At 32.6% G+C, this 20,695-nt stretch overlaps 2 protein-coding genes and 1 long non-coding RNA gene across 4 annotated transcripts; 1 reads left to right on the top strand and 2 right to left on the bottom strand.

Moving 5' to 3' along the window:
- The first annotated feature begins 600 nt into the window (after positions 1-600).
- LOC121217782 (beta-galactosidase 5) lies at positions 601-5,459 on the top strand. 2 transcript variants are annotated; one of them, XM_041094059.1, is made up of 18 exons: positions 601-1,120; positions 1,211-1,306; positions 1,410-1,522; positions 1,642-1,708; positions 1,795-1,887; positions 2,023-2,166; positions 2,270-2,358; positions 2,477-2,582; positions 2,681-2,768; positions 2,968-3,086; positions 3,190-3,354; positions 3,457-3,635; positions 3,739-3,848; positions 3,957-4,066; positions 4,261-4,368; positions 4,478-4,606; positions 4,687-4,889; positions 5,007-5,459. In XM_041094059.1, the coding sequence occupies exons 1-18, from the start codon at positions 950-952 to the stop codon at positions 5,116-5,118; spliced, it is 2,202 nt and encodes a 733-aa protein (XP_040949993.1). In that variant the 5' UTR covers positions 601-949; the 3' UTR covers positions 5,119-5,459. The 2 variants fall into 2 exon arrangements, with proteins under 2 accessions (XP_040949993.1, XP_040949994.1); XM_041094060.1 differs by lacking the exons at positions 4,687-4,889; positions 5,007-5,459 and having other exon boundaries at positions 4,439-4,606.
- A 91-nt stretch (positions 5,460-5,550) lies between these two features.
- LOC107905473 (thioredoxin H1) lies at positions 5,551-6,758 on the bottom strand. Its single transcript, XM_016832132.2, has 3 exons — positions 6,670-6,758; positions 5,898-6,018; positions 5,551-5,787 (listed from the first exon to the last, which is right to left on the bottom strand). The coding sequence occupies exons 1-3, from the start codon at positions 6,756-6,758 to the stop codon at positions 5,590-5,592; spliced, it is 408 nt and encodes a 135-aa protein (XP_016687621.1). The 3' UTR covers positions 5,551-5,589.
- Positions 6,759-9,758: 3,000 nt separating this feature from the next.
- Positions 9,759-12,479, bottom strand: LOC107903171 (uncharacterized). Its single transcript, XR_001685717.2, has 3 exons — positions 12,399-12,479; positions 11,841-11,926; positions 9,759-10,044 (listed from the first exon to the last, which is right to left on the bottom strand). It is a non-coding gene; the product is annotated as an uncharacterized lncRNA (long non-coding RNA).
- Between the last annotated feature and the right edge of the window lie 8,216 nt (positions 12,480-20,695).

Genomic DNA, 20,695 nt, shown 5'->3' with positions numbered 1-20,695 from the left:
CACATTTGGTATGAAATTGATTTAAATCATAAAAGTTTGAGCAATACATGCTGTACAATATTATTACAACTTTGTATTTGGGATATGGACGGTAAACTAGATTTGTGATATTTCACTGATTAAGCTAGATATTTCCTTCATAAATAATTTTTTTTTAATATTAGAGAAGGAGAGAAGAGAATAATTCAACTTAAAATTTGAAGAGAATTTTAATTATTGTTTCAATATAAAATGAATAATTAAGAGTTCTGGACTTGATTAAGAAAAATAACAACTTTTAACTCGAAATAAGTGAAAAGTTAAAGTAGTTCAAGGATTTGAATTTCAAACCATATGACTTTAATACAAAATTTACAATGAACCCATCATAAAAACAAATTTAAAATGTTCTGCTTTAAGCTACATATTAGAAGAAACTGGGGATAGTAACTTTTTTTCGAGATTTGTCTTTCTTTTGTACTAATGATTTTGAATGGAGGATATCATTTATTAGCATTTCCTAAATTACTATACTTCACTTGAACTTCAAGTTTTATTCATCATCACATTCAATGATAGTAACTCCTATAAATATATATCCAATTATCAATACATAGAAATGATTTTTACACTTTATTTTTAATAAATTCCCAAAACATTTTAAGTTTTTAAACTGAACTCCAGGGATGGAAACATAATTATACAAACTTTTTTTTCTTTGCTACTGTTTGCTTCTCCATTATTTTAATGTAGAGGATTCTTCCATTACTTTTTAACTGCGACTAACATATCCCAAGTACATATAAAGACAAGCAGGGTTCAGAGCTTTTATGTGAACTGTGAAAAGAACAATGCTAGTTTCAGAGTAGCAGATCAGTGTCTTTACCAACTTCCCTCTGCTCAACCAATTCAAGTTTTTTTTTTTTTGGTTTCAAAATTTCCCTCCAAGTTGACTTGGCATTGAGGAGAAATGGAAACTAGCTCAGTTTCCAAGCTGTTGATTTTCTTCTTCACAGCCTTTTTAGCGAGTTCTAAGCTAATCCAGTGCAGCATTACCTATGATAAAAAAGCCATTCTAATCAATGGACAAAGGAGAATCCTCATCTCCGGCTCCATTCATTATCCCAGAAGCACTCCTGAGGTATAGTCTCTTCACTTTTAAAAAAACAATCGCTGAAAACTTTTAGAAGCAAAGGACTGATTTTTTGGGTGTTTTCCCCCCTGTATTTAGATGTGGGAGGATCTTATTAAGCAAGCTAAAGATGGAGGCTTGGATGTCATAGACACATATGTCTTTTGGAATGGCCATGAACCTTCTCCTGGCAATGTACTACCTTAGATCTCAAATGGCTCATCTTATCTTTGAATTCTATGTTTTTTTAGTGTAACTTCTTTTAACATTTCATTTGGAGTTCTGTTTTTTTTTTCAGTATAATTTCGAGGGAAGATATGATCTTGTACGGTTTATCAAGACAGTGCAAAAACTCGGACTATATGTTCATCTTCGCATTGGACCTTATATTTGTGCAGAATGGAATTTTGGGTAGTTACTATTTTTATTATATCGTTTGGCTTGATAAAAAGATTTTTTATAATTTAATGTATTTTTATTTATTTTGTTTAATTGAGTGCTTTACAATTTACATTCTCGCTCTGCTACAGAGGATTTCCTGTTTGGCTAAAGTATGTTCCTGGTATCAGCTTCAGAACTGATAATGAGCCCTTCAAGGTATTCTTTTTCTCCCTTTAATTTATACCTTTTTGTTCTTTCTGTTACTTTACTAAAATGGAAAACTTTTTTCATTTTATTTACAGAGGGCGATGCAAGGATTTACCCAGAAAATTGTACAAATGATGAAGAATGAAAAACTTTTTGCGTCACAAGGTGGCCCCATCATCTTGTCTCAGGTATGAGATTCTTGCTATTTGTGGCATTTATGGTTTCTAGTTTTAGGGGCTTTGTATATTGCTTAAATCAGCAACGAACTGACTGACTATGTTTAAGCTGGTTAATCTATTTTACACTAATTCATTTTTGTGCAGATTGAAAATGAATATGGACCTGAGAGTAGGGCACTTGGAGCAGCTGGTCATGCATACATTAATTGGGCTGCAAAAATGGCTGTTGAACTTAATACAGGGGTCCCATGGGTAATGTGCAAGGAAGATGACGCCCCAGACCCTGTGGTAGGCAATGATCTACTTCAATCATTTTTACTTTTCATCCTTACCGAGTTTAATGTCATCTCAAAAGCCCTTGACTCTGTTTACCCTCGTATCTTGATTCCAGATAAATGCGTGTAATGGCTTTTACTGTGATGGATTCTCACCCAACAAACCTTACAAGCCCACCATGTGGACCGAGGCTTGGAGTGGCTGGTTAGTACTTTCTTTGCCGATCTTTTAGGCTGATGTTTGGAATTGATAGTGGATTAACGTTAGAAATGCTGATTTCTCCATTCCTTTATCTGATATTTGTTCCCCCGATACTGAAAAGGTTTACAGAATTTGGTGGCCCAATTCACCAGCGCCCGGTTCAAGACCTGGCATTTGGCGTTGCTCGTTTCATACAAAAGGGTGGCTCATATGTTAATTATTACATGGTTAGTTACCATGTTCATTTTGGTTTTAATTCAAAAATACTCACGGTAATAGCAACAAGTTTAAGCTTACCAGTTTATGCTCCTTTTGTTTTTGATAGTACCATGGAGGAACCAACTTTGGACGGACTGCTGGAGGACCGTTTATTACAACCAGTTACGACTATGATGCTCCAATCGATGAATATGGTGAGAAACTGAGTTAAATCTCATTGCAGTTAAAACCACGACTTGTGAAGTTCTCTTAATCTTTCACAACCTAAGCGTGCCTTATCTTAGTTTTACAGGAGCAGTTAGATCTGACTTTTGTACATATAACGAAATAATTTAGGGGTTTTGTCTTTGAACTCTGAGTTATGGATATGACTGACAAGTTTTCCTTGTTTAGGTTTAATCCGACAACCTAAATACGATCATCTGAAGGAGCTTCATAGGGCTATTAAGCTATGTGAACATGCTTTAGTTTCCTCAGATCCTACTGTTACTTCCTTAGGAACCTATCATCAAGTAAGCTTTCTTTGGTCAATGATTACTCTTATTATATGTTGATAGTAGGATGATTTGCAAAAAGAACTTTCAACTGATAATGTTAATCATGATTACTTTTCAGGCCCATGTATTCTCTTCAAGGCAAGGAGGCTGTGCTGCTTTTCTCTCAAATTTCCATATGAAATCTGCTGCAAGGGTGACGTTTAATAACAGGCACTACGATTTGCCCCCTTGGTCTATTAGCATTCTTCCGGATTGCAAAAATGTGGCGTTTAACACTGCATTAGTAAGTGAATTCAGATCTTTTTAACGTAGTTTAAGGCTTTTTTCTTTAAATCTTTCGATTTTCCTACGGAAATCCTTATATAACTATCCTTTGTGCATCAAGGTTGGAGTTAAAACCTCACGGATTCAAATGCTGCCAACAAACACCAAGATGTTCCCATGGGAGGCTTATGATGAAGACATTTCTTCTCTAGGAGCAAGTTCAAGAATCACAGCTCCTGGACTCTTGGAGCAAATGAATGTTACCAGAGATAATAGTGACTACCTGTGGTACACAACCAGGTGAGGCACTGCATTTCAAGACACTTGAGGTTTAATATTTAATTTAAATTGATCGAGGTGATTAGCTAATGAATAATTTCTTCTTGGTTAAATGTCATCCCAGTGTTGACATTAGTCCATCAGAATTGTTTCTGCGAGGAGGACAAAAACCCACTCTCAATGTGGATTCAGCTGGCCATGCTCTTCATGTTTTTGTCAACGGACAGTTTTCAGGTTGGTTGTAGATTTACTCGCAAGAAATATGATTGACCTACATTACATACTAAGGGCACTGTGCCTTGTATCTGCTTAAGTCATACTAAGGCGTATAGTACATTACAGGGTCAGCATATGGAACTAGGGAAAACAGGAGATTCACATATACAGGACCAGTGAACCTACATGCTGGAACAAATCACATTGCACTCCTCAGCGTAGCTATTGGATTGCCGGTTAGTTGCTCTTGACCATGCTTATCTGGATGCAAATGTTAGCTATCACATAATTCAGACATTTCCTTTACATCCGGGTCCATTAGGATGGGATGGGGCAGAGAAAGTGAACTGAATTTGTCCCAATCAACACTTTAAACTCAATACACTATAAAGTTTTACAATTATTGACACGAATTTATGGTGGTGTGAAGAATGATGGACTGCATTTCGAGACATGGAAAACTGGAATCCAAAGTGTATTGTTGCATGGCCTTAACCAAGGAAAGAAGGATTTGACGTGGCAGAAATGGTCATACCAGGTTTGACAACTTGCATTGGTCTGCACAAACTAAAATTGGCCTGTTTTGATAATGCTTTATTAAATTCCAGGAAAAAGTTGCTTAGGCTCACATAACCACTCTCAAACAGGTTGGCTTAAGAGGAGAAGCAATGAATTTGGTCTCTCCCCATGGAGCCTCGTCTGTTGAATGGATTCGAGGTGAATGGATTCGAGGTTCACTAGCTGCACGGAGCCGGCAGTCTATGACATGGTATAAGGTAAGGGGTGAATAAGGCATTTTGTCATTATTTTTTGTTGGCCTTACGTTAGAAGCTAAACCGTGTCCTGGAAATTGCAGACGTATTTCAATGCCCCAGGAGGTAATGAACCATTGGCTTTGGATATGCGGAGTATGGGAAAGGGTCAAGTATGGATTAACGGACAAAGCTTAGGAAGATATTGGATGGCTTATGCAAAGGGTAACTGCGGTACTTGTAGTTACTTGGGGACATTCCGAACTACAAAGTGCCAGAGTGGTTGTGACCAGCCAACCCAAAGATGGTATATCCTCAAACTCCATATACGTCTAAGCTCAGTGAAATTCTCATTATGCAGTTAGCATAAAATACGATTATATTTGAATACTTCTAAACTCCTCATCTTCTGGATTCCTTTTAGGTACCACGTTCCAAGATCATGGCTAAAGCCAACAAAAAATTTGTTGGTAGTCTTTGAAGAACTTGGTGGAGATGTATCAAAAATATCTCTTGTGAGGAGATCAGTTTTATAAACATTGCCTAGACAACACCACAAGTCTGGGAGCTGGGAAGGAAAACAAGGTGCAAGAATATAGGTGGAGAAGACATCCCAGTTTCACTGTCTAAATTCTTTTTCACTATTGTTTTATTTGTGTTACTTAGGCAGCCGTCATTAAACTCACCATGCATGAAAAGAATGCTCTGTAAAGAAATGGGGGCTGATGGCAAGCTAGCCTGTTAATATCTGAGTTTGAAATCCCATTTTTGGCCATCTCTTTCTACTGAGAGGAGCGCCAAATTCATTCTCAAAATGCAAAGCAGTTAACAGTATTGTTCAACATTGATTTCAAGAAATGGATCATTATTGTTTCCAGATTTTATTTGCTATTAACAGGGAAGTCAATTCCTGAGCTCAGAAAAACAAACAATTTTAATATACTGAAGCAAATAGTAGCAGAACACAACAACGGCATATTATTTCGTATCTGTCCAAAGACAGATCTTTATGATATTCTAGTTTCAGAAACAAAGTTGAAGCAGTAGAATACAAGTTCTATTTCATACTTGTGCACCAAGTTGGTCAAGACTATTCTCTGCTGCAACTCATCTTTCTTTGCCCCCACAACTTTGTCAATCAAATTGCCTTCTTTGAGATAGATAAAAGTTGGCATGGCCTCCACATTCCATTCCTCCGCCACGGTCTGAGAGATAAATAAAACAATGAATTCGTCAAGAAAACAATAACTACTTCTACCATCCTTTTATTCAGTCAAAGTTTAATACAAATCAAAATCTAATTACATAACGCTACCTTCAATTCATCCACATCCACCTTCAAGTATGTTACATTAGGCAGCTTCTTAGCAAGATCTACCAGGACTGGTGCAATAACGTGACATGTCCCGCTCCATGAAGCTGTAAAATGCACCACGTCCAACCCAAGAAAATCTTAGCTTGAGTATGATAAAGCTTTTAAAATATCATTGATAGGTGTTAAAAATAACATGTTTTAGTCTCATTCTTAATGCGTTTTTGGGTGATTATTCGATGTTAATGGTGAATTTTATGCTCATAATCCTTTAAATTCATGTTTTTATACTTAGAGAGCATTTGGGAGCAAAAGGAGTGAAAAACGGAAAATTGGAGCAAGGTATAGGAGTCACACGGGCTGGACCATTCCACATAGCTTGGACACACGGTTAAGCCCTACCAGATGGATATGCGCAAGCTTTACAGTGAGAAGTCAGCAACGGGAATTCATTGTCTCAGCTCACACATGCCACGAGGTGCTCGCAAGGGGAGCTCGCGGTCTTAGCTGGCATATATCTAAGGAGTTCGCATGTAGGGACCACGAAATCCAACTGGCATCCCAAAACAGTATACGTGTCCAACATGCATAGAGTCTACTAAGAACGTCAATTCCACGAATAGTAACAATGTATATAAATATTCGATTGTCTCCTTTAATGAGACAGGACAAAAATTTACTTAATTATTGAAAATCAAAATCCAAATTCAAGTCAACTGAGGGTCTTAAAAGCCAAAACATGATGATCAAATAAACAAACAAAACATGGATTTTTACCAGTTTCTTGGACTCTTCAGCCAACTGAAGCTGCTCTTTCCATGACTCAACAGTGTGGCAGCTGATTACTTGTCCCTCTTCCACCATTGTTTTTCCCTCTGATTCCTTCCTCCCAAAGTCAAAGTTGGTAAATCGGCAAAATTGGATTTCTTTCCTTTGCTTGTTGATTTCTGCGAGAGAGGTTTACTGCTTGCAATTCCTTTATATAGGGAATTTGTAACATCTTCAAAATTCCCTTTGTAGTAAATAATATGAGATAAAATCTTAGCAAAAAAATCTATAAAATCAAAGAAACCGAAAGTTGCAAGATATCAAAAGAAAGTTAAATCAAGAAGCAAAACATAATGTATTAAATTAAGGAAGGGAATAAATTGTATATATGCAAAAAGTTTTGTGGCATAAGTATAAATATGGAAAAGTTAAAGTGAAAAGCCAATAGTGCAAATATCCTAAAGGTAGAAAGATCTAGAAATTTAGGAAAATGGATTAATAAGAACCAATTTGAATAAGCAAAAAAAGTATAAGGGACTAAATTATAATTTTACCAAATTAAGTGATTATTCAAGGACAAAATAATCAATTAGAAAGAGAGAGAACTCTAGAAGGCAATGATGATATTGGAATATTTTGATGATATTTTATAATTATTTAATTAGATAAATATTACTTTATTAATATTTTAATAAGATATTTTATTAATATTTTCTTATAAATAGCTAGTATAAAAGGTTCTAATGTGAGTGAGGGGGAGAGATGTAAAAAAACTTTTCTTTCATTACAATTTGATCCTTCCACCAAAAATTCATCATTTTCACCTAGAATTTCAAGGAATTTCCATAATCACCAAGAGATAAAAGTGATAGAGAGACTATGGAGAGCAAGAATATTATCTTAAATTCAAGAAAATAGAAGTTGGAGGAAAGAGAAAAACAAGTTAAAGTTTAAAGTCAATACGACAAGGTAAAAACATCAAGATTTCAATATATTTTAAGTTTGATATTATTAAAAAAAAGCATGAAAATGATGTTAAAGTGAATTTTCTTATATAATGTATGTTCTTAATATGTTAGTGAAGGGAAATAAGAGGAAGTGATGGGAAATATTGTAGAGAAAGGAAATGAGGGTGTTATAAACTTGGTTACCAACATTTTGCACTAAAACAATTTTGGACAGCAGTAATAATTTGACTTTGAAATTTTACCAAAAATTGTATAAACCGAATTAGAGGTTAATTAAAGTATGAAATTAAATCCTATTGAGCCTAGTTTTACATAGAAGAAACGGTGTAAGTAAAAGAATTTTATATTATGAGACATATGAATTTTTGTGAGACAAGTTCAGATTGATTTCAGATTCCCCTATTCTGACTTAAGAACTTTAATTTTTAGTGAAGAAGGGTCACAGTTGCCTAGCAACAAAATAGGGAAAATTTTAAAGAATTTACTGTATTAATTGGAATAAGTAAAAATTTTGAAATTTTTATGGTAAAAATTTCATCGAGTCTAGTTTCAAGAATAAAAAGCATATTCTAATTTCGAATCCTATAGGCTGAGATATAAATAATTTTAGTGACTGACACTCAAATGTACAACTTTGATAAGAGTATTGTGTAATTAAAAAAAACCTTAATTAATGTCACACATAGGCATGATATGTTAAGAGAAAAAAATTATGTATAAGAAAATATATATTAAGGATGTGGAATGGAAAGAGGGGGGAAGCAAAATAATAGAAGAGTGATAATACTAAGGAATTGTTGCAAATAATGGACTTGAAAATACATAAAATAAATTCAAATGCTTTGTTATGGTACTAGGCAACTGATTCTCATAAAATGATTTGATGAAGTCCTAATTAATAAATTAATGGGTCATGGTATGTAGAAAAAAATAAATTGTATTTGTAAGTGTGAATCTCTAATGGACTTACTTGTAAAACTTTGATAGTTGTGTCAATTTTATAAGCATTGTTATTTTTGTTTGAATATCGTGTTATATTATGTGGATTTGAAACTATAAATACTTAAATCTTTTGATTTGCTATGTGAAATGAGTCGAATTAATTGAATTTTGAGCTTTGAAAAGGGACTTGGATGTTAAAAACTTAAAAATATGATAAAAACATGGGAAATAGAATTCTTGACGTGATGACGAAGGAACCACATCGCGACGACATAAGTCAGTTTGTGAAGTCGTAGCAAGGAACCCCCCAACATCGTGATGTCACCCCTAAATTTTGAAAGCCTTTCACTCTAGTCTCTGTTCCTCTTTAGACTATTTTAAAGGCTGCAATAAACCTGTATCAGACTCGAAAATGATACTAAGGCATATCAAAAGTTTAAATTGATCGATGTGATTAAACAAGTATTCAGAATGAAACGAATTTGATTATCTTTGCTTTGGCAACAAATGTAGCATTTCGATATCTTAACTTGGCGATCAGGTTGAGTATAAGAATGTTACAGAATTTATAATCTTGTAGCGAGAATGCCCTCAGTAAATGTTATGGAAACACGTGCGTATTCTCATATGCCAATAACACATAGTTATATCGTCAACAGTGAAAATAGTACCATATTTTTTTATTTTAGTAAAAATAGGATTGAAGCAATTACAAACTAATAAAAGTGTCATTAGAATTAGATCGTAAGGATCGATTATCTAATTGAATCTGATCAACAATTTTAGCAAGAACTACATGGAATACTTGGGGATCAATTGAAAACTCTTTCATTAATCCTACCAAAATGTAGGAAGTAAAATTCATTTTACTTAGAATCTGTTGAATGATCACAAGCTAATCATGCTTATATAACTTTTTGATTCTTGAGATCAAATTTTTATTCTTTTGTCCTTTTAAGTCCACCAAAAATATCTTTAATAATTATAACACAATCAATTTCTACTATAATTTCTTTTCACTTAACATCCCATACTAATTTAACACAGTCATAAATGGTTCAAAACTCAACTTACTCAACAATCATATTGTAACACCCCTAACCTGTATCCGTCGCCAAGTTAGGGTTAGGAGGCATTACTAAGCATAACACAGAGCAAACATTCATTAAAGTTCAATAATTTTAACAGTTACATATGATAATTAGAGCCTAAAATTAAATATGCAAATTTTAAATTTTCCCTTCTAACCATTTAAAGTAAACAAAGACATTACAAACTAGCAAATTCATAAGTAAATAAGCCATATTAGTATGGCTATTATATTCATATACACTATTACAAAATACGACCTTCAAGACATTTATCTAGTTTGTACATGCCATAGCTAGAATTTAAACATTTTAAATACTGAGACTGCAGATAGGGTGATGAACTTGCTGACGATCCTCGAGCTTGAGGCTTGATCTTTAAAACTATAAAACAGAAAGACATAAACAAATGAAGTAAGCTTTTATAGCTTAGTAAGTCTATAGTAAACCAAAAATTTAATATTAAAACATTACATAAATACCAAATAATTTCCTGATTCCATAAATATACAGTGTAACCTTCACATATCCTATTATGTAATACTTAGAATTAAATATACATACACATGAAGTGTGTATAACCGAATACTTATTTATATACATATATATTCAATAACTATCAATACCGAATATACATATGTGTTTATACAAATACATGTAAATGTCAATCTAATATAATAGAACACTTCTTTACCTGTCAAATTACATATCACTAAACTCATAGAAACTTAATAATAATTATATATACGAAATGCATATATATATATATATGCTTAACAAATATAAAGACTGAGTGGGTACATGTATTTATTATAAACATATAACTAAAGGTATATGTGAACTTACCCTGTACATATACTTGAATATAAATATGGATACATTAATCACATTAATCACATTTCATAACCCATCACACGTATTTGTATATTAATCATAATTTTTTTTTTACCTAACTCATACTTAAACATGATAAGCCGAATGCTTTCTTAATCAACAATTACTTGCAAACAATAACTATACATATTTAAGTTCCCATATACGCAATAGTATATTTCCTCAATTTCTTATGCCAAATACACATACATTAACATGTATATATATAACTTCCAATTACATTAACAAATGCATAGATATATACATAAATTTGTCAACTACTTATGCCAAATAAAAACATAAACTCCTTCAAATACTTAAGTCTGCACAACTCACACATTTTTAAACAAGTTCACCGGCAACTAGCCTGTTAGGTTTTAAAAAAAATCTGATTCAATTCACCAGCAATTAGCCTACTAGACTTAAAGTCCGAATTATTTCACCGGCCTTAAACCTGCTAGACTTTAAGTCTGAATTATATCACCGGCCTTAAGCCTGCTAGACTTTAAGTCTGAATTATATCACCGGCATTAAACCTGCTAGACTTTAAGTCTGAAAATTTCAATTTCACATATACAAAATATTTCCTCAAATAATTCTTTATAACAAACACATGTTCATTGTAGTTCATGTCCAATCAAATAAAAGTTTATAAATCATGTCTTCATTCAATTCAAACACTTATAAATTTATAAACACACATATATATTTATATATTATTACTTAACTAAATTCAATACAAGAACTTAACATATATTTATATATACATATACACCTATTCGAAAATAACTTTTACATGTATATTCGTACATATGCAGTACTACCCATATATATATATATATATATTTAACATTCACACCTCGAAATATGTTCAAGACTTATTCAAACATATATACATATATGTTTCAACTCATATATATATACTTATTCGAAATTATCTATGCAAATGCAATATACATACATTTAATCAAACTCAAAGATTATACATGAATGTACATATATATTCGAATTTTGTGTTTACATTTATAATCCTCATACATCAAATATTTTCAATAACATAAACATATAGAGATATATTTAATATTCAAACAATGTATATATATTTATTTATATACCATTCGTACTTACATTTAATTTAAAGACTTTATAGGCATATATTCATATATTCGAATATGGTATAAACATATATATCATTTATATTTCAAACTTATTCAATCAAATTATTTTTAATTATAGCTCAACGAAAATACAATAGATATACATAAATATATACTGATTTAAATACGTTAAATAACTAGTAGACTTACCTCGGATAGTGAAAAATCGAAACCGGGTGATTAGTCGACGACTTTAATTTTTTCCCAATCCAACTCTGATTTCTTTGGTTCTTGATCTAAATATATTCAAAATGAGCTATTTTAAATATTATTATATTCAATTTAATCCAAAAACATATAAATGGAAAAATTATCATTTTTCCCCTGACATTTACACTTTTGCAATTTAGTCCATATTGCATAAAACACAAAATACACAAAATTTGTCTACAATATACAAGGGCCGAATATCCCTAGTGTTCATACAAGTCCACATAATTCATTTATTTCACATTTTGGTCCCTCAAAAATTTAACTTCACAAATTAGTCCTAATTACTCAATTTCACCAAAAATTCAAAGACAATACATGTTAATCTTTCACTTATCTTTCATATTTCATCATCAACTATCACAAAGCTCAAGAACTCATCAATGGCACATCACAAAATTAACACCAATTCCAAAAATTAAAACATGGGTCTTGTAGTACACAAAACAACGATCTCAAAAAATGTAAAAGTTATCAAAAACCGAACAAAGAACTAACCTTAATTTGAGCTCATCAATGGCCGAATATAGCTAGGTTTTACTCTTTTTCTCTTGTTTCAAATTTGGCAATAGAAGGAAGATGATGATGAATTTATTTTTCTTTTGTTTTAATTAACCTATATTAACATGTATTTTAATTTACTATTTTAACCTTATTTGAATAAATTATAAAACACATAATACAAGGGCAATGTTGACCATTGCCACCCACTATCTAATTTATGGGCTAATTGTTTCTTAACTCCTCCCATTTAAAAAGACAACAATAATTGGGTACTTTTAAATTTAACCCCTAAATTTTATTTTACGCGATTAAGCTCTTTTTATCAAATTGAACCCTCGAACAATTAAATTTTTATACAAAATTTTCACACATAGTAATTCACTCATTATAAATGCTAAAAATAATTTTAAAATATTTTTCTAACTCGAATTTATGGTCCCAAAACCACTTTATCCAATTAAAGTAAAAATCAGGCTATTACACATATCTTTCAATATTTCTCTCAATCTCCCATAATCACTTACCATATTTATCCCTTACAACGGCTGTCGGTAGTACTGTGTTTTCCAGTACCGCGTAAAGGGAAAGCGAAACGCCCTCTCCCCTTTGACTTTGGATAAGAGCACGACACACCGACACCCAACATGTTGCACGACGGTAAAAAACCAAATTGCCTCGGTGCTAGCACCCACGTGCTTGTTTTGGTTTCACAGTGAATAGTTTTATACGTGGAAACTCATCTTGCTTTGCTGAAGCTCAAGCCCAAGCCTTGTTGAAGGCCTATTGTATATGGATTGAAGTTTATCTTTACAAGCCCAATTTGTGAATTTTTGTTTACAATATCCATTTTCTTTGTATTGGGTTAAATTCACTAATAAATAATTAAAAAATATAAATATTTTGTATAAATGAGGTAACCAGGAGATAAGACTAGAGGTGCTCGTGGACTAGGTTCGCGCAGGGATTAAATATGATATTAACATATTTTATATTTGTCCAAGCCCAGCCCGACCCAAAATATAGGTTTAAAATTTTATATAAATTTGTCTATATTTGTAAAAGACTAACCCAATGTAATGGCCTAAATTCAAGGTTATCAGAATAGTGGTTTCGTAACCACAAATCCGAATTAAAGAGAAATTTATTGTAATATTTTTGCATGAATATTGATATGATAGGAAAATCATATGAAAATATCGATAGAAAAAAAATTACCGATTTAGTGGTTAGTTAGAAAAAGAAATTATTAAAGAAATTGGGTAAAAAAAGGTATCGAGACCTCGATCTCGTACAACTGAGTCAAAAATATTTTTATAAATATTTATGAAATGTTAGTAATGTGGTATTAAAATCTCGTTAGAAAATTTTAATGTTTTGGTAGTCGATTAAATGAAAAGGACTAAATTGGAAAATGTGTAAAAGTGGTTGGGATGATTAAATAACTTAAGTGTCTAATGAGAAAGGATTTAAAAGGCACTTAGACTCAAAATTTATTTGGGCTGGACGGCAAGGGCATGAAATCAGCAAGAAAATGGATGATTTAAGGGAAAATTTGGAATATTGCATAATTAACTAAATAAATTAGGACTAATGTAGAAATATCTAGATTTCTTGTGATTTCTCTTCATACTCATCAGCCAAAACGCCATAGGAGGGGTTATTCAAGCTGGTATTTCATAATTTTTGCAACAAGTGAGTGCTGTAATTTTATGATTAAATAGCATGAAATTGAAGCTTTAATTTGTTTATGAGATGATTTTATTAGGTAATTTTAATAGAAATTGATTTTTAGGACCTAATTGTGAAAAAGTTAGAATTAAAGTCTAGTGCTGAAATTTTGATTCCCAAAGGTTATCAAGTAGTTTAAAGTGGTAGAATAAAGTGTTAATTGAGAAAATTTAGCTCAATTGAGAGGTTAATTGAGCAGGGATGAAATTATCATTTATTAAAAGCTTAGGGGAAAAATGGTAATAACAATCTTACACTAAAGCAGTTTTAGACAGCAGCAGTAGGCTAACATTAAAAAAATCACCATAAATTGTGGAAATTGAATTAGAGGATAAAAAAAATATGAAATTAAAGCTTATTGAGTCTAGTTTCTCATAGAAAAACGGTGTAAGTAATGGAATTGTAAATCATGAGATATAATAAATTTTGTGAGAAAAGGTTAAAATGAATTCGGGTTCCCCTTTTCTGACTTTGGAAAATCATTAAAAATTAGAGAAAAATAATTAGGGGTTAAAATTTATATTTTTAAATTATTAATGAGTCCATTTTCAATAGAAACAAACGGAAACATTATCCAAATTTTTTACTAAGAGATAATTGATTTTTAGCAAAGAAAGGTCGAAGCTATCAGACAGCAGACAGGGGTAAGTTTGAAGATTTTAATGTACTTATTGGCTGAACCAAAAATTCTAAAAATTTTATGGTAGAAAGGTATTTGAGTCTAGTTTTAGAAACACCAAGCGGTTTTTAATTTTAAATTTTGTAGCTTGAGATATAAATAATTTAGTGACTACGACTCATGTAGATAACTTTGAATGAACTATAAATAGTAGTGGAATTATAGAGAATGTTACATATGAACATGAAATGAATTAAATTGATGATTAAATTTATTTATTTATATCCAAAAAATTCAAATACGAAGCTAGATCGAGAAAAGGAAAAAGTTCGGGATTAGTAGATTTTTTTATATGAACAAGTATCAAGGTAAGTTCGTGTAACCTTAATTATATTCTTAAATGCTTGAAATGTATGTTATTGATGTGAATATGATTTAAATGTTCATTGTATGAAAATTTATGAAACATTGATATGTTTGATGAAAAAGGGGAAGAAATCCCGGTTGAATGAAAGAAAAATTCGATGGATCTTTAAAAAGCAATTAACGGTAAAAAAAAATCTACTCCGGATAGGTGATCCTATCCTAATATAGCCCTTCCGAATAATGTGTAAAATGGATTTAGCTTGGACGAGTAATCCGAATTAGGGTCTAAATTTAGCCTGGACTGGTAATTTAGATCCAAGCTCATTAGAGTAAATTGTCGTTGGAGGGGATTTAGCCTGGACTGGTAATCCCGTTGTAAGGATGAGGTTCGCGGGAATGTACTCTCTGAAATGGAAATGTGCGCACATGAATATGAATTGACGGACCCAGAATAGTACGCTAAAAGTGTACCTCTAAAAATCCATCGAAATTCCGAGAAAATTCAACGGGATAAATATGAGAAATAATAAGGGTAATAGAAAACATGGAATTGATGAGCTCATCAATAATTAATCTTTGTATTGAACTCATATGATGCTATTTGATTAATGTTTTAGTTGAGTTTGTGTGTGATAGGTAAATGGTAAACTGAATGGATGTATAAATATTTATTGTATTGTATTGAAAATATTAGGTAAGTATAATTCTTGTTACATGTGCTTACCCTGTTAATTTTTTTCCCTGATTCGTAGTATTAAGAGCTCGGAGGATGGATTTGGTCGGAGAATCATCTCACTATCAACTTCAACATTTTGGTATATCAAGAAACTTTATTTTGGAATCAATAGAGTGTATAAGTTGATAAAGTAAATGTTAGTGTGAAATGAATGTAAAGTTAGCCATTGGTATGGCTATCAAATCCTGGTTTTAGTATGTGATGAGGTTATCTTATAGATATGCTTAAATCTATCTTGAAAATATGTTGAATTGGATTGGTTGATTTGGTTTGATATCGGTGTATGTTTTGGGCTTCAGAGGCCCATCTAAGGGACGTCATAATATGTTTCAATAAAAGAATAGTATTTAACTTATAATAACGAAAAAAATAATTCGAAAAACTCTGGTAATGCCTCGTACCCTATTCCGGCGACGCATATAGGTAGGGGTGTTACATTTGTTGGTATCAGAGCTACGATTTAGCCGGTTCTTGGACCGACGTAGCAAATACGAGATTAGCTATATATGTCATTTAAATTATTATTGATAATGTGATATCTCATAACCATTTAAATGTATTTTTTTAGTAAATGCCTACCGACCGAGCTCAATCCGAGGAAGCCGAGAGTTATGCTTCAGCCCTGGAAAGGGAACAAAGAGAAGTTGAAGCTACTAGTAGTAGGAGCTCTGAAACAGGGGACCAAAGTGAAGAGGCTAAAATGGCTTTCTTTCAAATGATGAATGAATGTTTTAACCAATATGTGAGAACTAACCATGTAATGCAGTAAGCTCAAGCTCCTCCTTCTCCACCGATTTCCAAAATTCTACAGGGTACAGGTACCAGATCTATCAGAAAAGAAAAAGCTCCGATTGATAAAATCAGAAAATATGGGGCAGAAGAATTCGCAGCTGCAGTTGATGATAATCCCGAATGGGCTGAGTTTTGGTTAGAAAATACTACTTGGGTCCTAGAGGAATTATCATGCACACCAGAAGAATGTCTGAAATGTGTCGTCTCACTGCTAAAAGACACAGCTTATCATTGGTGGAACACTAAAGCTTCGGTATTTCCGAAAGAATAGATTACCTGGGAGTTATTTCAGAACGAATTTAAAAAGAAATATATCAACCAGAGGTTCCTTGATCAGAAAAGAAAAGAATTTCTTGAGCTGAAACAGGGCAACAGACCGGTATCTGAGTATAAAAGAGAATTTATTTGGTTGAGTAAATATGCTCGGGAATGGGTACAATCAGAAGCCGAGAAGTGCAAGCGGTTTGAAGAGGAATTGAATGAAGATATCAAGTTAATGGTTGGAATACTTGAAATCCGGGAGTTTGCTACACTAGCTGAGCGAGCTTATAAAATAGAGGAATTGAGTAAAGAGAAGAAACAAGCTGAAAGGGAAGCTCGAGTTTTCAGCAAAAGACCGATGGGAAAATTTCAATCATCTTTTGTTACAAAAAAAATTAAAGTACTCTGATCGATCTACTTCTATGACGGAATATTTTGGAAAAGAACGAGGCTTCTAACGCACTAACCCGAGATATCTCATTTCATTTGTGACTAGTATGGGTAGTGTCGACAATCCTAAGTCGAGAAGCCAGTACTGTAATAAAACTCATTTTGGAGAATGTCGATTGAAAAGTAGGGTTTGTTACCGATGCGGTTCATTTGATCATTTCCTCAGAGATTGTCCAGAAAGGGGTGAAAAAGAAGCTGAACAGACATCGAAGCCGAGTAATCCAATTTCGAGGGGTAGACCACCTCGACTATCCGGTAATGTCAGTGGTAGCCGAGGAGCTACGAAAGATACTGTAGGCAGGCCTGAGGCAGGAGCACCTGCTATGACATATGCCATTCGTGCCAGAGAAGATGCCTCAGCACCCGATGTTATTACTGGTACATTTTCTTTACTTGACACTGATATTACTACATTAATTGATCCCGGTTCTACGCATTCATATATATGTATAAAGCTTGCATGTGTTAAAGATTTATCTACTGAACCTATTGAATTTGTGGTTAAAGTCTTGAACCCCTTGGGTCAATCTGTTTTGGTGGAAAAAATTTGTAAAAATTGTCCACTAATGGTAAGAGGTTATTGTTTCCTAGCTGATTTGATGTTACTGCCATTTGACAAATTTGATGTGATATTGGGCATGACTCAATAAGCTTTAATTCCATATTTTGTTCATCCTCTAATTCGATTTCCAAAATTTATGGTGATTTTTCAAAATTAGCTTACTGCTGCTGTCCAAAACTGTTTTAGTGTAAGATGTTTATTATCATTTTTCCCCTAAGCTTTTAATAAATGATAAATCATGCTAGGTTAGCCAGTCCATGCCCAATATCACATCAAATTCATCAAATGGTAGCAACATCAAATCAGCCAGAAAACAATAACCTCTTACTATCAGTGGACTATTTTTACAAATTTTATCCACCAAAACAGATTGACCCAGGGGATTCGAGACTTTAACCCCAAATTCAATAGGTTCAATAGATAAATCTTTAACGCATGCAAGCTTTATACATGTATATGAATGTGCAGAACCGGGATCAATTAATGCAGTAATATCAGTGTCAAGTAAAGAAAATGTACCAGTAATAACATCGAGTGCTAAGACATCTTCTCTGGCACGAATGACATATATCCTAGCAGATGCTCGTGCCTTAGGCCTGCCTGCAGTATCTTTCGTAGCTTCTCGACTACCACTGACATTATCGGATGGTCGAGGTGGTCTACCCCTCGAAATTGGATTACTCGGCTTTGATGTCTGTTCAGCTTCTTTTTCACCCCTTTCTAAACAATCTCTGAGGAAATGATCAAATGAATCGCATCGGTACCAAACCCCACTTTTCAGCCGGCATTCTCCAAAATGAGCTTTATTACAGTACTGACATCTCGGCTTAGGACTGCCGACACTACCTGTAACAGCCCGATTTTAGGTCTAGATGGAACAGTGGTTTTTGGACGACAAATCTGACGAGGAAAAAAAATGTAATGGCCTGAATTTTCAGAGGTGTCGGAACAGTGGTTCGAGATCACTAAATTCGACAAATGAGTAGAAAATATTATTAATTTAGTGAGTATAAGTTAAATGTGAAGTTAGGAAAATTTTTGAAATAGTGAATAGTGCACTAGAAATAAATATTAAAATAATTAGAATAAAAAACAGGGTATCGAGACCTCAGAGATTTTAAATCGAGCCATAAATATTTTTATAAATATTTATGGAGTATTAAAAAGTTAGTATTAAAGTTTCGTTAAGAAATTTTAAAGTTCCGATAATTAATTGAACAAAAAGGACTAAATTGTAACAAATGAAAAATTATGGAAAATGATTAAATAGCTTAAATGATAAAAGAAAGAGGGCTTCAAAGGCAAATAGACCCAAGGTCTATTTGGGCTGGACGGCAAAGGCATGAAATCAGCAACAAAGTAAGGAGAATTAAGGGCAAAATTGGAATATTGCAAAATTTACTTAATAAAGTTAGGACCAAAGTGGAATTATCTAGATTTCTCTTTATTTTTCTGCATTCTCATCAGCAAAAACACCATAGAAGGGTTTCCTTAAGCTGGTTCTTCCTATTTTTACTGCAGGTAAGTTCAATTATTGAATATTTCTTGAAATTTTGGTGTTTTTGTGACTTTTACAACTAGGCCCACTTGTTGAATTCATTAGTTTTTGATTCTATGAAAGAATTTGAAAGTTGCTATGAATATGTGCTACATGTAACACCCTTTACCCGTATCCGTCGCCGGAATAGGGTGCGAGGCATTACCAGAACACATACACTTGTAAACGTATTTAATCGTATTATAAAATTTCAACTAAATTAAAGCTTTCAAATTTTTTATTTAACATGCTTTTATAATTTTTAACAATATATCCTCTAAATATTATATTCATAATAAATAGGGCCTACGAGACCCAATTTATATTCATGCAATTCACAAAGTCTTAACAATTCAATGCTTCATTTCATTTTCATCCAATTCATAATTTCTCATGTTCACAATTCAAATCAATTTCTCAGTCCAATATACATTTCAATATCACCATAATTCTTTTAATTCAAGTCATATCACTAGCAATAGAAATTTCCATTTACTTCTCATACAATTCAATATCATTAAGTTCAATACTAACACGTATTTACTATTTAACTCAACGTTTATCAATTATGATTGAATATATGGCCGATTTATACACAAGTCATTCATATATTTTCCAATTTTCCTCCTCCTCCTCTCCATTCCACATTCGTAATGTATATAACACGCTAAAATAACATTAACTATATTTTCACTATTTACTTGTAAGTAAATTCAAATCTGTCTATCCGAGTCAGAGTCGCTAAATTATTTATATCTTGAGTTACAAAACTCAAAATTAAGATCCGTAAATTTTATCTGAAGCTAGACTCACATATATTCTTACCATAAATTTTTCAGAATTTTTGGTTCAGCCAATAAGTACAGTTTATTCTTTAAAGTTCCCCCGTTTCACTGTTTGACAGTTCCGACCCTTCTTCATTAAAAATTAATTATCTCATTGCACAAAATTTGGATGATGTTTCCGTTTGTTTATTATGAAAATAGAATCATTAAGAATTCTAAGCTTATAAATTATAATTCATAATTATTTTTTTACAAATTTTAATGATTTTCCAAAGTCAGAACAGGGGAACCCGAATTCATTCTGACCTTGTCTCACAAAACCTATTATATCTCATGAATTAAAATTCTATTTCTTACACCGTTTCTTTTATGAAAAACTAGACTCAATAAGCTTTAATTTCATATTTTATTCATCCTCTAATTCAATTTCTACAATTTATGGTGATTTTTCAAAG

This window comes from Gossypium hirsutum, chromosome D05, assembly GCF_007990345.1.
Source record: "Gossypium hirsutum isolate 1008001.06 chromosome D05, Gossypium_hirsutum_v2.1, whole genome shotgun sequence".
In the NCBI taxonomy this organism is placed as follows: Eukaryota; Viridiplantae; Streptophyta; class Magnoliopsida; order Malvales; family Malvaceae; genus Gossypium; species Gossypium hirsutum.
The sequence above is the reverse complement of the archived record's forward strand: the minus strand, read 5'-3'. Positions and strand labels throughout refer to the sequence as shown.